This window comes from Sturnus vulgaris, chromosome 9 (assembly GCF_052056855.1).
Source record: "Sturnus vulgaris isolate bStuVul1 chromosome 9, bStuVul1.hap1, whole genome shotgun sequence".
Taxonomy (NCBI): domain Eukaryota; kingdom Metazoa; phylum Chordata; class Aves; order Passeriformes; family Sturnidae; genus Sturnus; species Sturnus vulgaris.
The window spans coordinates 26,850,932-26,864,518 of NC_142251.1; the positions used below are offsets into that span (position 1 = coordinate 26,850,932).

Sequence of the window (13,587 nt, forward strand, 5' to 3'; positions counted from 1 at the left end):
ACATTTTCTTCCTTTTATAAAGGTGTCACTGAATGGCAGCTCCACAAACATGACAGCATTGCTATTCTGCTTAGTCCTTAACCACAGAAGCTTTTTTTCAGTCCCTGCAATTTCTTATAGAAATAAGTAATTTTTTGTGATAATATCCATGCTAGCTTATAGTTCAGCAAAAACATTCTTTTCCCCCAAATTAGCTAACTGTGGAATCCCTAATTTCCATGCAGTGATCAGCTGGGGGTAAATATGCTCTGAAACCTTGTGTTGCCATTTCTTCTATGTAAAAATCATTTCACTTGCACATATGAAGGGAGGTGTGCCAGCATTTGGGCTCAGGATGTTTTGATCCAAACATATTAGCAGTAAATATTTTGTTACTTAAAACCAATGAACCATTGCAAAGAGAGAGTGGCATCCAAAAAAAGCGAAATTGTGGGAAATTCACCCCTTAAAATCTGTAGCAGACTTTGAAATTCCCTTAGGTGGCCTTATTTTAAGATGCTTCTGAGGTTCCTGTGGGAAGTGGTAGATTTTTTGAAGACTAGAGGTAAAACATAAAGGGCAGATGTATAAGTTGCCTCTTCGTGTCAAATCAGAGAAAGCAGGGGATTGTTGGATTGTTCAGGGTTGGGGATTAGGGCTGAGGTTCAGTCAGTCCTGCAAAGCCTCCATGCCTGCAGTGTTTGGGCACTCAGCATCCCACAGAACTATCCCATCTGGATGGGTGGCTCTGGAGTTAGTTCTGTGTTTTCCTCTGCACTAATGGGTGTGTGATGCACTAATAAAGACTAACACACAGTTTTTAAAATTGGTTTTAAGTCTTGTTGACTGTGTGTGTGTGCTGAGATGTTTGGGATGTTTCTTGGAGGACTCTGAGACTGCTGTTCAGCTGCTTTAAGATTATGGAAAACAGTCCAGGATGTGGCAGCCCTTGGCAAACAAGTTTAGCAGATAAAGCTATTCTGCTGACACATTTTTTCAGGCTGACAGATGTGTGGGGGTAATCTGTAACTTGGGAATTTGGGGGTGGGGGTGACAGTCTGGTAGGGAAGTTGGCCTGTTGACACAAGAAATCTGTTTGAAAATACTGGAGGAAAAGTTCTGCCCAGTCTGCTTAATTACCCACAAACCTTTCAGAACATCCTTCAGTCTTTGACACAGCACCATGGTATCTCTAAGAAAAGAATGCAAGTCTAATTCAATATAAATTGAATGCCAGTGTGGTTTGAGGAGGTGAAAGGAGCTTGTGTGGAGTCAGTGGTCACTCTGCATTAGGTAGTTCTGTGTTACTGAACTCTTTGGGCTTGTTGCTACTTTGTATTGAAAACTGAAACTTTCAGTTATTAAAAGCAGAAGTAATTTAGCAGGAATTCTGTCAGTGTTTCTGTTTTATCTGTTTGTGTTACACCAGAAGAAAGGCGCCCAGGAATTTCCCATCTGTGTGTCAGTGAACTATTCTGTAATCTCTGTGAGTTATTTGGATTTGGATTCAACATGTACAAAACTTCCTTTTATTATTATTTCAGAGTGATTGGTGAGGTGTGTGGAGGGAAAAGGGTACATTTTGGTTCAGTTCACTGCAGAGGTCACCCCCCTGCCCCAGCCTTGCATTCTGTGAGGGGCAAGGCAGGAATTGGCAACCAGCAGGGTTTGCACAAGAGGCAGTGAGCACACTGGCCTTGGCACTGAGCAGGGCTGGGGGCTGGAACAGGGCACCTGGAGCCAGGTGTGCTGGAGGCTGGAACAGGGCACCTGGAGCCAGGTGTGCTGGAGGCTGGAACAGGGCACCTGGAGCCAGGTGTGCTGGGAGCCAGGCTCTCCTGCCTCCATGTGTGCCTTCTGTGGAGCCAGCCTTGATGCCACTCCCAGCTGGCACAGCATGCCTGAGACATGGCTGGCTGCTGGCCTTGACAAACATCTAATTAGCAGTGCTGGTTTTTTAGCACTTACCACATCAAACCTGGTCATTTTCAAATTACTGCAGTTCCTACATGCCTTTTTTTCCTTTGATTTCCACGTTTATGTTGGACTGTGCCTTAGAGTAAACACATCTGAAAATGTGTTAAACAAGCACAAACAAGGCTGAAACAAATGGCAACCAAGCACATGTTCTAGTCTAAACAATCTATGTATTTATTTTGGGAACATTTTTATTTTGATTTTCTTCCTTGTTCTCATTTGAATATAAATTGTCCTGTATGCTTGTTTTGGTTTTCTTAATGCAAGTCCTATGTGACAGTAAAATATTTGCAGGAAAACAACCCAAGTCATGTGTAAAAAGCAGGGAAAGGAGAACAATCACAGAAGATGCAAAAGAGAAATTTTCTGTATCTCTTCTTGGGGCAGTAGCAGCAAATCATGTAAGCTAGGTATTTGCTGGTTGCTGTAGCATTATCTTTTTGGCTATAAAAAGTGTTCAGCTGGTTATATTTTCCCCATAATCAGTCTGTGTAAGCTTACACAGTGGTTGTCACCTGGCAGCAGTCTTAGAGCATTCATTAAGATCTCAGCCAGCCAGAATGTGTCCTAACTACCACTTTAGCTATGCAGTGGACAGAAAACAAAGAAAAATATGAAGTTGGAGGCAGGAAGGGCAGATTTGCAAGGAGATTGGAACAGAAGGTTTGAGAGGGTGGTGTGATGCTGGTTTTTTTAGTATTATTATTAATTCTATGTTTTCTTACAAGTTGGCCACCTCTGAAAGGGGCTGGGACCCCTTTCAAGCTGGAGCACAGACATGGTGAGATGCAGAGAGCTGTGTTTGGGGTGGAGGATGGCTGAGGTGGTGACTGATCCATGCAGCTCAGTCCAGCTGCTGCTTCCAAACCTCCTGTGTCCCTCTGACCTCCAGCAGCTGCACTAAAGGGCTGGCCTTTAGCAGAGACTTCAGTGCAGCTCCTCTCCAGGGTGTCCTCGTGGATCTTCCTCTGCTTTCCAGGACTATCCTGGAAATAGGATAATCTGTTAAAAATTTAGATCCTCTGAGCAGTTGCAAATAAAGGCACTGGCTTTGCTGGCTGAGAAGTGTGATTTGTCTGCTGTTGTCATAGACTCAGCAAATGAAGAAGCAGTGGCTTTTGATTCCTGAAAGACTTAGGGGTGTGTCTCATTTCTTAAATTGGTAGCACAAACAGGGGGAAAAAAAACAACCCAGAAGTGCTAAGATTATACCTTATAGCTAAGATTAATCATCTTTTACGGAAAATGAGGAAATTGCCTCATTTGAAGTTGATTGCTCAGCTTACAAGCTACCATGACCTTCTGCTTGTGAGGATAAAGTAATGAAAACACAAGTCTTTGATAGCAGTACCCAGATTAGCATCCCACCCCGTGTGCAGGGTGCTGGTCAGCACTGCTGGGGTCTGCTAAGCTTTTGGAGCATGAAGGATTTGGGCTGCTGGCAGCACCATCCATTGAGCACACCTGTACTGGTGTCACTATTGCCTAGTGCCCTTATCAAGCTGAGCAATCCTGAGCTGGGGTGTGGGAGAGCAGGGTTATTCTGAGCCTGGTGCATTCTGCACTGTTTCTGTTCTCCTTGATTAAAGAAGCAGACCCATATTACAGCCAGCAGGAGTGTAGGGGTACATCAGGGATGGGGTGTTGGAAAGCTGCAGGAACAGTGCCACTTGCAGTGAGTGCTTGAAGCATCTCTGAGAGGTGTTCTGAGAGCAGAGAGCTGCACATCATGGGCTGTACTTCAGCGTCAGTTTCTTTTCCTCTGTTCATCCAGTCCTGGGCTTTTTTTGCTTTTGGTGAAGGATAGAAAAGGACTGGTTTTCTGCTTTTGCAAGCCTCAGTAGCCTCCCATGTGCCTTCAGGAGGTTGGTAGGCTTAAATGTGATGTACAGTAAACCTACATACAAATGATGACAGTCAAATGCTATTGATTTCTTACACGCTCCTAGAGAGGAACTGGTGAAATGTGAAGAAAAAGCTGAGATGAGTGCAAGAGGCATGAGAACAGTGCCATGGTAGCCAGGTCCATGGCTTCTGGCTGCCAAGGAAAGATGAAGCCCTCTGGGTGTTTTAGCAAAAACAGTTGAAGCATCAGAAGACATTTGAGGCTCTTAACACTTGTAGTACAGGAAATTTAATGTAATGTTTGAGACACTGAAAGAACAGGTCTCAGTGCTGAGTTGAGTGTATATCTGTGTTGGAGATGGCCCAGAGATACAAAACTGCTCCTGCTGCACACCTTTGGTCTTGTGTTATAGCCTCTCCTTGAAGACAGGGAGAAATCAAGAAGAAAAGGACAGGCTGAGTTAATTGGACATGGGTCTAGGTTCCAGACCTTCCAGTACTTCTCTTGATAGGTTGATGCTTGAATAAAATTGGACACCTTTTGTTTTCTTGCAAACTACAACTCTGGGAGCAGGAAGGGATTCCTTCCTCTCTCCTCTGCTGATCATAGCCACAAGCTTTGGCAACAAAGGCCAGATAATGGTACAGAGTTTTCCAGGAAAAAAAAAGAAAAGCGCTCTGGGTGTCAATATTTGCTTTCTTCCTTTCTTTTCCAGAGGTTTTTTTTGAGAATAAGTTGCTATTTAAAGCATGCAAAACACAACACAAATGCACAAAGCCTCCACTTTGGTTTGCTTTCCTCCTGTTCCCCTGCAGAGGAAGAAGGCTGGGCTGCTCTCAGAGAGGGCAGCTCTGGAGCAGCCCTGAGGAGGAGGCAGAGCCTTGCTGTCAGCAGATGGTGCACTCATCAGGAATAGAAACAAGAAATACTTTCCAGAGAGTGTCTGGCACTATGGCAGCCTTGTCTGGAATCAGTTAGGAAGAGGACAAGAAGGTCTTTGGTTGGTGTCTCCTTGCAATGTCAACTTTAGCTTGTTGGAAACTTCCCAGCTCATACTCAGAGATGGTTCTGTCCCCAGAAAACTCTTTGTTATGATATCACTGTTGGCTTTCGTCTGCAAATTACTGTACAACTTAAATGTCAGTATTCAAAACTTGAAGTGCACAGGATTTGTTCAGCCAGAAGCACAAATGAAATTTAGTTTGGGCTCCTGGCAAGACTTACATTCACATTTATCAAACTGACATTCAAACCAAAGAAGTAAAAATACAGCTAAAATATCAGGTGCCATTGAATGCCTGGAGAAACCATGGCAGGAGTGCTGCTTTTCTTTCCCTCTTATAATCAAATTTATCTACACTTCTGGACAAACATCTGCATGGAGTATTTAGTGGTTCTCTCTTTTTTCCCTTGGATCTGTTTTTGCATCTGAAATAAGCTGAGAGCTCAGCCAGCTTGGACAGGGTGTTTGTGGCTTGTGAAAACCCTTTCATGCTCACAGTGTCTGGGATGTCCAAATGCAGCCTCTCCAGCCTTGCTAGGCACCCCAGGTGTGTGAGTGAGCCAAACAGCAAAGATTCCAACTTCTAAAAGGCTGTCTTGCCCAGTAAAGCCAGTTCTGAGCTCCAGGCTTTTTGGACTTTTAGTGTGGGGCAGTAACTGGGTTCCAGCAAATAGCAGGATTTGCACAGGGCAGGTATGCCAAAGTGTTCTTCCTTTTCCAGCTTCTCATCTTGTAGCTCAACAGGATAAAAAAACTGTCCATGCTTTTGCCATCTGTCATATTAAACCAGTTCTTAAACTAGCTGTTGATATCTTAGTTAAAAATACTGTTTTTCTGAAGCTTTTGTCCCTCTGAATGGGATCTTCCACCTTTCTTTTTCACCTTTTCAGGCCTCTTCTGCCTGATGTTTTTAAATGGCCAATATTTACTTCCTCTTCAGTGCCATGGTGCTGGGATCTGTTCTGCAGACCCTTCCTGTTGCTGCTTGCATTGTTGCTGTTCTGCTTGGCACTTGTGAAGCTCAGCATGCCTGAGGTGGGCAGATGTTTCCAGATGTAGCTCTGCAGGACAGGTCCATCATCATGCCAGCTGCTTGAAGGGATTCCTTGCTCCTAAGTCATGCTTTTCCCCCCATGTGAATTTGAGATGTTGAAGAAGGAATATTTCTGATACCCTGTCTCAGACCCTTCATGTGGCAAGGAAAGGCCTTGGAGAAACTGGAGGACGTGGATCATTACCTGCACGTCCTCCCCTGTTTGTTTCCTGAAGATGGAGCCCTGTTTATAGCCAAACTGCACTAATGTTCCCTCTGGGGAGAAGGGAAGAGGAAGAAATGATCCAACAGGACACAACATCTTCTGCTCAGATGGGGAAAAAACTAACAAAACTAAGAAAACTCCACGAGTTATTAGAAGGTGGAAGTGGGGCAGGATTTCAATTTGTGGGGCATATCCAGAACTAAAGTTATTTTGGTTTTGGGTCATTGCCACAAACGAGAGGAACAACTTACATTTATTTTCAGACATATCTGAGATATTGAGAAGGAACAGTCATTTTCAATGTCCAAAACAAAGAATGGGAAACAGGGAGTGCAAAAGTGGCCCATCTAGCAGAAATTGCTGCTAGCCCTACTTCAAAAGAGAAATAACAATTCTGTTAAAGGACAGGGCATTGGAAAAAACACCCTGGTACCGTGTTTTGTTCTCAGGTTTGTGTTCACAAGCTGTCAGAAGTGGGCGCCATGGTTTATGGTTTGTGCCTTTAAGGATGGCAGAACATGCTCTGCCCACCTCCTTTCTTTGTCTTGTGCTGCTGCAGATATCTTCTTTCAGGTTGAAACATCCCGTGGTTAGCTGATATTTGATGAAAAGATAAAGATGTTTTATGCTTCAGAAGAGGGAAATAAACATTTCCTCTCTTCTAGAGCTGATGCAATAAATGAGGCGTGTGTGGCTTAGAGTGGGTGTGTAGCTAAAACAACTAAATCACAAAAAGGAAGATTAGCTGTGATTGTAGAGCAGTGTGTGTCTTTATCCTTGGTTTGGCTTTGGCTCTGTTGGTCAGAGTTCAGGGTGAACTGCAGGAGGAATGAATTGTATATGACACTTCACCTCACCAGGCTGGAACCTGAAATAGCAGGAATTGCTTTTGCAGAATGAGACACACAGGAAGGAAGAAGCATCATGGAAAAAAAGCAATTTGTTGCAGTTCTTCTGCTTAGATTTTTTCTCAGCTTTAACTAACTGATTACATGGAAAGTTTCTCTGGTTCTGTGTGTCATTTGGAATGGGAAAGGAGAGAGGTAGGATAGGCTAGAACAGCAGATCCAGGAGGTCCAGCAGCACTCGGCATGGCTGGTACACTTCAGGCTGTGGAGAAAGGATTTGCTGGAGAGTTAACAACCTTCAGATCTTCTGAGGGCTATTCTTGCTCTGATGAATGAAGTACCATGTACTTTTGGCTGTCATGACTGCAGATTAAGTACAGCAAGGACATTTCACAGGTGAGTGCCTTCCAGCAGGCACGTGAGGCATCTGTTTAGACATCAGCCTTAGTTTTGAGCTCTGGTTCTTGGGCTTGAGACGCTGCCAGTTGTGCTGATGCTTTCGTTGGCAGAGAAGAAATGTGATGTCATAGAACCTAGTAGGTAGTGGAGATTGTTTCTGTAAAATTGGGTAGGCCTGGTGTTGCCTGATAGGAGGTTTTGAATAAAGCATCCAGCTTTCCCCGCAGTAAAAGCATTGAAGTGTTTGGATACCCGTGTACACAGGCAGTAAGGAAAGTGTCACTGCTTTCCTGCCCATTGGCACGAGTGAAAGCAGAGCCTTCACATTTCTGCTGCCCTCATTCCGTGCTGCTGCCCAGAAACCTGATGGAAAGGAGGCAATCAAAACAATGGCAGCCTGGGTCTGGGATTGTCCTGACCCCTGTGGTTCAGAACAAGACACAACTGCTCACAGGGACACCTGGGTTACTCACAGGAGTGCAAAAGTGTTGGCAAAAGAGAGGCAATTTCGAGGCAATTCTGTCTGCCTTCTACTAACTTGTGGGGTATTTAATCTGCCCTCCTTGCTAGGTTTTGCCTGTCTCTATTTGTATTTGTTGCCTGTTACAAAGTGATGCCATGTAAAACCAGGAAATCCTTCCCTGCAGAGTTTATGCTCTGCTGCACAGGAGGGCTGAGGTATGAGTTAAAATGCACTGTGTGAGCTGTGATCAGCATGAATTGCAGAGATTTTTATGTTTTCACTCTGTTGCTGCTGGTGATGCTCTGCTGTTGTCAGCCAAGAAGGTTAGGGCTTGGGTTTGTAAACATGCATATTTCAGGAAGCAACCGTGTTATGAAAGAGGAAGGCCAGCCTTTGGACAGGACAAATTGAAGTATTGCTTCTGTGCTTTTGAGAGTTCTCCCTTGCAGCTCACCCCCCTGTGCCTGTAGGTGTGGTACAGCAGTGGTGGGGTTGTGTTTCCAGCTCACACTGCAGTGCTGCTCCCTCTCTGCATGGGGAGCAGCACAGACACCCCTGTGCTGCGTGGGGAGCAGCACAGACACCCCTGTGCTGCGTGGGGAGCAGCACAGACACCCCTGTGCTGCGTGGGGAGCAGCACAGACACCCCTGTGCTGCGTGGGGAGCAGCACAGACACCCCTGTGCTGCGTGGGGAGCAGCACAGACACCCCTGTGCTGCGTGGGGAGCAGCACAGACACCCCTGTGCTCTATGGGGAGCAGCACAGACACCCCTGTGCTCTATGGGGAGCAGCACAGACACCCCTGTGTTCTATGGGGAGCAGCACAGACACCCCTGTGCTGCAAGGCTGCTCCTCTGAGCAGCCTCCAGGCCAGGATCCTTCAGTCCATGCCAGGGACAGGGTATCTGTCACCATGGCCTGCTTCCCATGGGGCTGTTGGCCCTGCCAGTTGTTCTAAATCCAAGTAGAATTGAACATATTTAGATTTGTGTGCAGTCCTGGTAGATGTCTGGCATAACATTCCAGCAGCTGTGTGGAATTTGATATCTATGTTTTCCTTATATGTTATATTTGTATAAACTATGGAAATTGTACTTGGAGGCTGGTGAAAGTTAAAGTTTAGGGGTGCTTTGATTTGATTTTAGAGAATTTTCTTAGCCCTCAAGACCGGGGTTACAAGCAGTTTTCTTAGTTTCAGCAGTTGAAGCTTGTGTGAGCATCAGAGTCCTTAAAACAATCAGAATCCTTCAAACATTTAGAACTGAAAAAGAACAGAAATGCTTTTCTGACTACTACTGCTTTGAGCAATGATAATATAATGCCACATCAGTTTTTTACAGTAGATGTGACATGAACCTTATCCATGTGATGTAACAGCAGCCAGAAACTTCTCCACCTGAGTATTTAATGCCTCACAGAAAAGTGCCTTGCAGACCCCTTCTGTATGTGATACATTTTGCTGTTATATTTATTATGTTATGTTATGTTTATTATGTTTTCCAGTGTATTTGAAAAGGATGCCGGTGGAGCAGATTCCACTGTGAGTTCTAACCACCGCACCAGAAATCTCCTGGAGTTCTCAGCTGGCCAGGAGTCCAGCACAGCTCAGGAGGTGCCTGAGGGCATCGTTTCTGAGGAGAGTAACAGGTGAGATGGAAACCTATGACATATTTCAGGTGGCAGGGGGCAGTGGTGCTTTTAGCCCTCACTGCCTTGCTCACCTTCATGGCCAGTGCTCTTGCTGCTTTTACAGAGTACCTGAGTCCTAAACACAGTGTTTTGAAAGTTGATCAGTTTGCTTTGCAGATGAATATGGTGTTTTATCTCCCAGAGTACCCAACACACACAGCTTCAGAAGTGTACACGTGGCTGTGCTGCACAGTGTTAGGGAACAGAGCACATCCACAAGTGCTTGTCACCAAGACTTTCAGGACCTTCTTAATTCAGCTGTTTGCTTTTTTCCTCTGATCTATATTTATGCTTGCATAGTTGTGATATTTGTCATATTATCTAGCTCTTTTTACTTTTCAAGCCAGGGTATTTATTTTCTTAGTTGCTCAAGAGAAGACTGGGGAAGTTCACAACTAAGAACACACTCTGAGCTTAGCAGTGTCTTTTTCATTTTAAAAAGTCCATCTGAGTCCATCCCTGTGCTTATCCATTATTTCATTAAATACTGGCTTTCAGACTTCCTAGATCTCCAGCATGCAGTGCATAAGTGAACATATAATTGCCTCCAGATTGAAGTCTGGCTAATACAGCTCATGTTTTCCCCTTACAAGATTTATCCTATTAGACTGTCCCTTTCCAGTGGAGTGTTTTGGCTGGTTGAACAAAGCCAGGCACAGATGTGCAGAAAGCCCTCATGTATTTTGCCATGCAGAAAGAAGGCAATAAATCAGGAGCATTTTAAGGCTGTAGCCATGGTGAGGGCTTTGTATCCTACGTGGTACATTTCAGACCATGACCTGTGGGATAGAAGAGTGCAGTGCTTCTCTCAGGAGGATGTGCTTGTGCCTGTACCTCCTTTTCTTTCACTCTTTCACCCTGGGTTTGGCAAGCTGTGAGCTCTTTGCTGCATATTCTCTATCAGTCCTAGATGCAGTAGAGGGGAGAAGCAGACATGAAGTTGGAGAGAAAGCTGGGAAAGGGAGGGGACTATGAATAAGGCTTTCATAAGCTCTTACACCTGATTTTTCAGAAAGAACTTGAGGTTCAGGAGCTACAAGTGTGTGAAAACCAAGAGGACAAAAGCTGTTACATTGATAACCTGTCAAGAGAGAAACCCACACTAGGTATTTGGTGATAAATAGTTAATCCCTCAGGAACTGCTGAGAGTGTTATGGATTTTTGTACTGAGAAATACATGCTCCTTTTCACTTTTTATCAAAACCAAGCTAGATTCTGGAGACAGAGATATAAATCCTCTCCACTCAGTTGTAATATAGTTTGTGGCTGCTCAATTGTCACATACCTTATGGTCTTTCTAGCTGCATGGTTTTAGTGGATAATAAATTCAGTATTTCTGTAGCAAGTCTTGCACAGCTCTGGAATGAAAAAGCAAGTTGTGTCTGCTGAGATCACATAGTTTGCATACTATGAGAAATATTTTACAGACTACATATTCTATCAATATCTGACCTTCTTGGGAAGAGATCCAACATCTGCTAATGCTCATCTGTCTGCCCTGCATTGAGAGCTGTCAGCCCCCTTTGAGGGATTGACTGAGAACGTTGGATGTTTGATGGGAATTGTTTCTCACCTGTTTCTGAGCTCTCACGGGAGCAGCTGTAACATTCATGGGTCTGCTGGAGTTAGTGCTCGTTCTCTGGCTTTGGTCAAAGGGTCATGAAAAAGTTTTTTAAGGGGTCTTGACGTGGTTTTGTTGTTTTTTCCCAGGTATGACCGTTCTGTGTCTGATAACAAAGCACTAATGATAGTCTCAGAAGAACCACTGTTATACATTTCACCACCACAACCCCCCTGCCGGCCTCTGATCAACAGGACAGAGTCCCTGAGGTGAGCAAACACCCTGCTGTGAGCACTGAGAGTTTACTGGGAGTTGATCTATGAACTCTGTGTTGGCTGAGTGCTCCTGGACAGCTGGGAATGGTGCTGGTGTCCATTCCTGGGGTTTGTCCAGTACATGTCCAGTGTCTCCTAAGAGTCTGCACTGTCCAATGCCTGCTGTAAGGACAGATCCACTTGGATCTTTGTCATCTTCCCATGGATTTAGTGATGATTTTCACCACTCTCTTTTCACACTGGTCATTTGCAATAACCAAACAACAATTTTCTGATTGTCTGGGGGATTTTAATGACTTAAAAGAGAAATCACTTAGTATGTGGAAATGTTAATGATATGGAAATCAAGTCCAGCTAAAAGCCTTTCCCTAAAAGTTATATAAGAGTGGTCTTCTATTCTTCAGCTTCTGATAGAAGCAGACTGAACCTGACATTGCAGATGTTCTTTGTTCACTGTTAGAAAACACCCAGCTCCACTTTTCCTTTAGATAGGAGTCACTAACCTTATCTCCATTCTCTTTGTCCATTCTTTCCCTCAGATTTATTTGCCATAATTTATCCTTAACCAATAATCTGTCTTGAATTGATCAACTTTTGATCATAAATTTCAGTAGTCCTAACAGTAATTTCAAAATTACTGTTTGTTTGCCAAAATAAATTACTGTATCTACTTTATGTGGGAACACCCATGAATCTAATACTGTATAGATAAATCTTAAAATTGTATTTCCTTCCTGTGATATTAAAAATAAGTTATCATAATAGTAAAATTCAGTGTCTATGATGCCTTGTAGTGGCTACCTAGAACAGAGACTAGACAAGATTAAGAGAGTAAAAAGTTAAAACACACCCAGGGGTTACACCCAAAATGGACCATGGATCACAAATTTTCACACTTTTATAAGTTTGGTCTATTTGCATATTGGGGGTTAATCTTCCAGTTATAACTTCAGGTAACGAAGTCATTTACCCCAAATTTCCTGCCCCCAATTCACTTTTGTTTCCATCTCTCGGGACCTGAGGCAGTGAGGTGTCCTTGATTCCAGAGAGGAATTGTTGTGTCTGACCAAAATGGGAGAACAGCAGCTGACACTACATATGGAGTTCAGAGTTATACACTAAAGAACTTCAGGATTACAAATACATGAAGAATATAAAATCTGGAATCCTGAGGCATCACCTCTGTGGTGGCTAAGCTGCTGCACACCCCTGAGCTGCTGTGCCAGCGTTGCTAGCAGCGTGTGGTGGTGGTGGTGCACATTTTCTTAGCTGCTCAAGAGAAGACTGGGGCAGTTGACCACTAAGAACACACTCTGAGCTTAGCAGTGTTTTTTTCATTTAAAAAAGCCCATCTGAGTCCATCCCTGTGCTTGCTTCCCCAGGCTGACCCACGAGCTGCGGGGATGGGTGCACAGGCACGAGGTGGAGCGCACGCGGTCCCGGCGCCTCAGCAACAGCCAGCAGCAGCACAGAGCACGGGTGCCACAGGTGGGCAGGACACAGCTGAGAGTGCCCTGGGGCATCCCTGAGAGTGCCCTGAGCATTCCCTGGGACATCCCTGAGTGTGCCCTCACCATTCCCTGGGACATCCCTCACCATTCCCTGGGACATCCCTCACTCCTTTCCCTTGGCATAACAGACCGAATTGACCATCCTGCCTGTTACCAGGGCAGCCGGCACTTCCCATTTTAAACTGCTGGGTTTGGTTGATTATTATGTTGTCAGTTGTTTTCTTCCATTCCTGCTCTTGGATTCAGGGTTTTGAATTTTGTTAGCAGCCATCAAAATATGCTGAGCATTTTCTAAAATGAAATCAATCGTTATCCTTTTTATGGCTTCTCTGTAAGGATAAGCAATTGCTTAATAAAGAGAAATGCAACCTACAGCACATTCATCTGATTCACTGATAAGGGCCACAGCTGACTGATTGTGTTGAAATATTTCTATTGTTTAAATTTTTTGCTAGAGGGATTATTTTTTTTTGTAAGACTACGGAATTATGAGACTTGTGCTCTGTTTCCCATTTCTTAAATTCTCTTTTATCTACATGGCATACTGATATCAAGGCTGAAATTAAGAAAATGAATTTTCGAAGTATTTAAATTGATTAGATGTAGTAACAGCTCTAAAAGGAATCGAGCATTACAATGTGGGAAATACTGCAGTTTTCTTAAGAAGAAGTGTTGTGTATCTTTCAGATCCTTCTCACTGGTGTCCAGAGAAGAATGCTGAAATATTTAGAAATGTTGTCTATGGTACCAAGCTCCCTTTCTTGTCTCTGAAAGCT

At 44.1% G+C, this 13,587-nt stretch overlaps 1 protein-coding gene across 2 annotated transcripts in view; it reads left to right on the forward strand.

The window, feature by feature from the left end:
* ATF6 (activating transcription factor 6) overlaps positions 1-13,587 on the forward strand; it is a 70,769-nt gene that overhangs the window by 13,794 nt on the left and 43,388 nt on the right. For both annotated transcript variants that reach the window (XM_088170211.1, XM_088170212.1), the window contains exons 10-12: positions 9,279-9,422; positions 11,175-11,294; positions 12,683-12,788. In XM_088170211.1, coding sequence (XP_088026337.1) covers positions 9,279-9,422; positions 11,175-11,294; positions 12,683-12,788 — 370 coding nt within the window. The remainder of the gene's footprint in view (positions 1-9,278; positions 9,423-11,174; positions 11,295-12,682; positions 12,789-13,587) is intronic.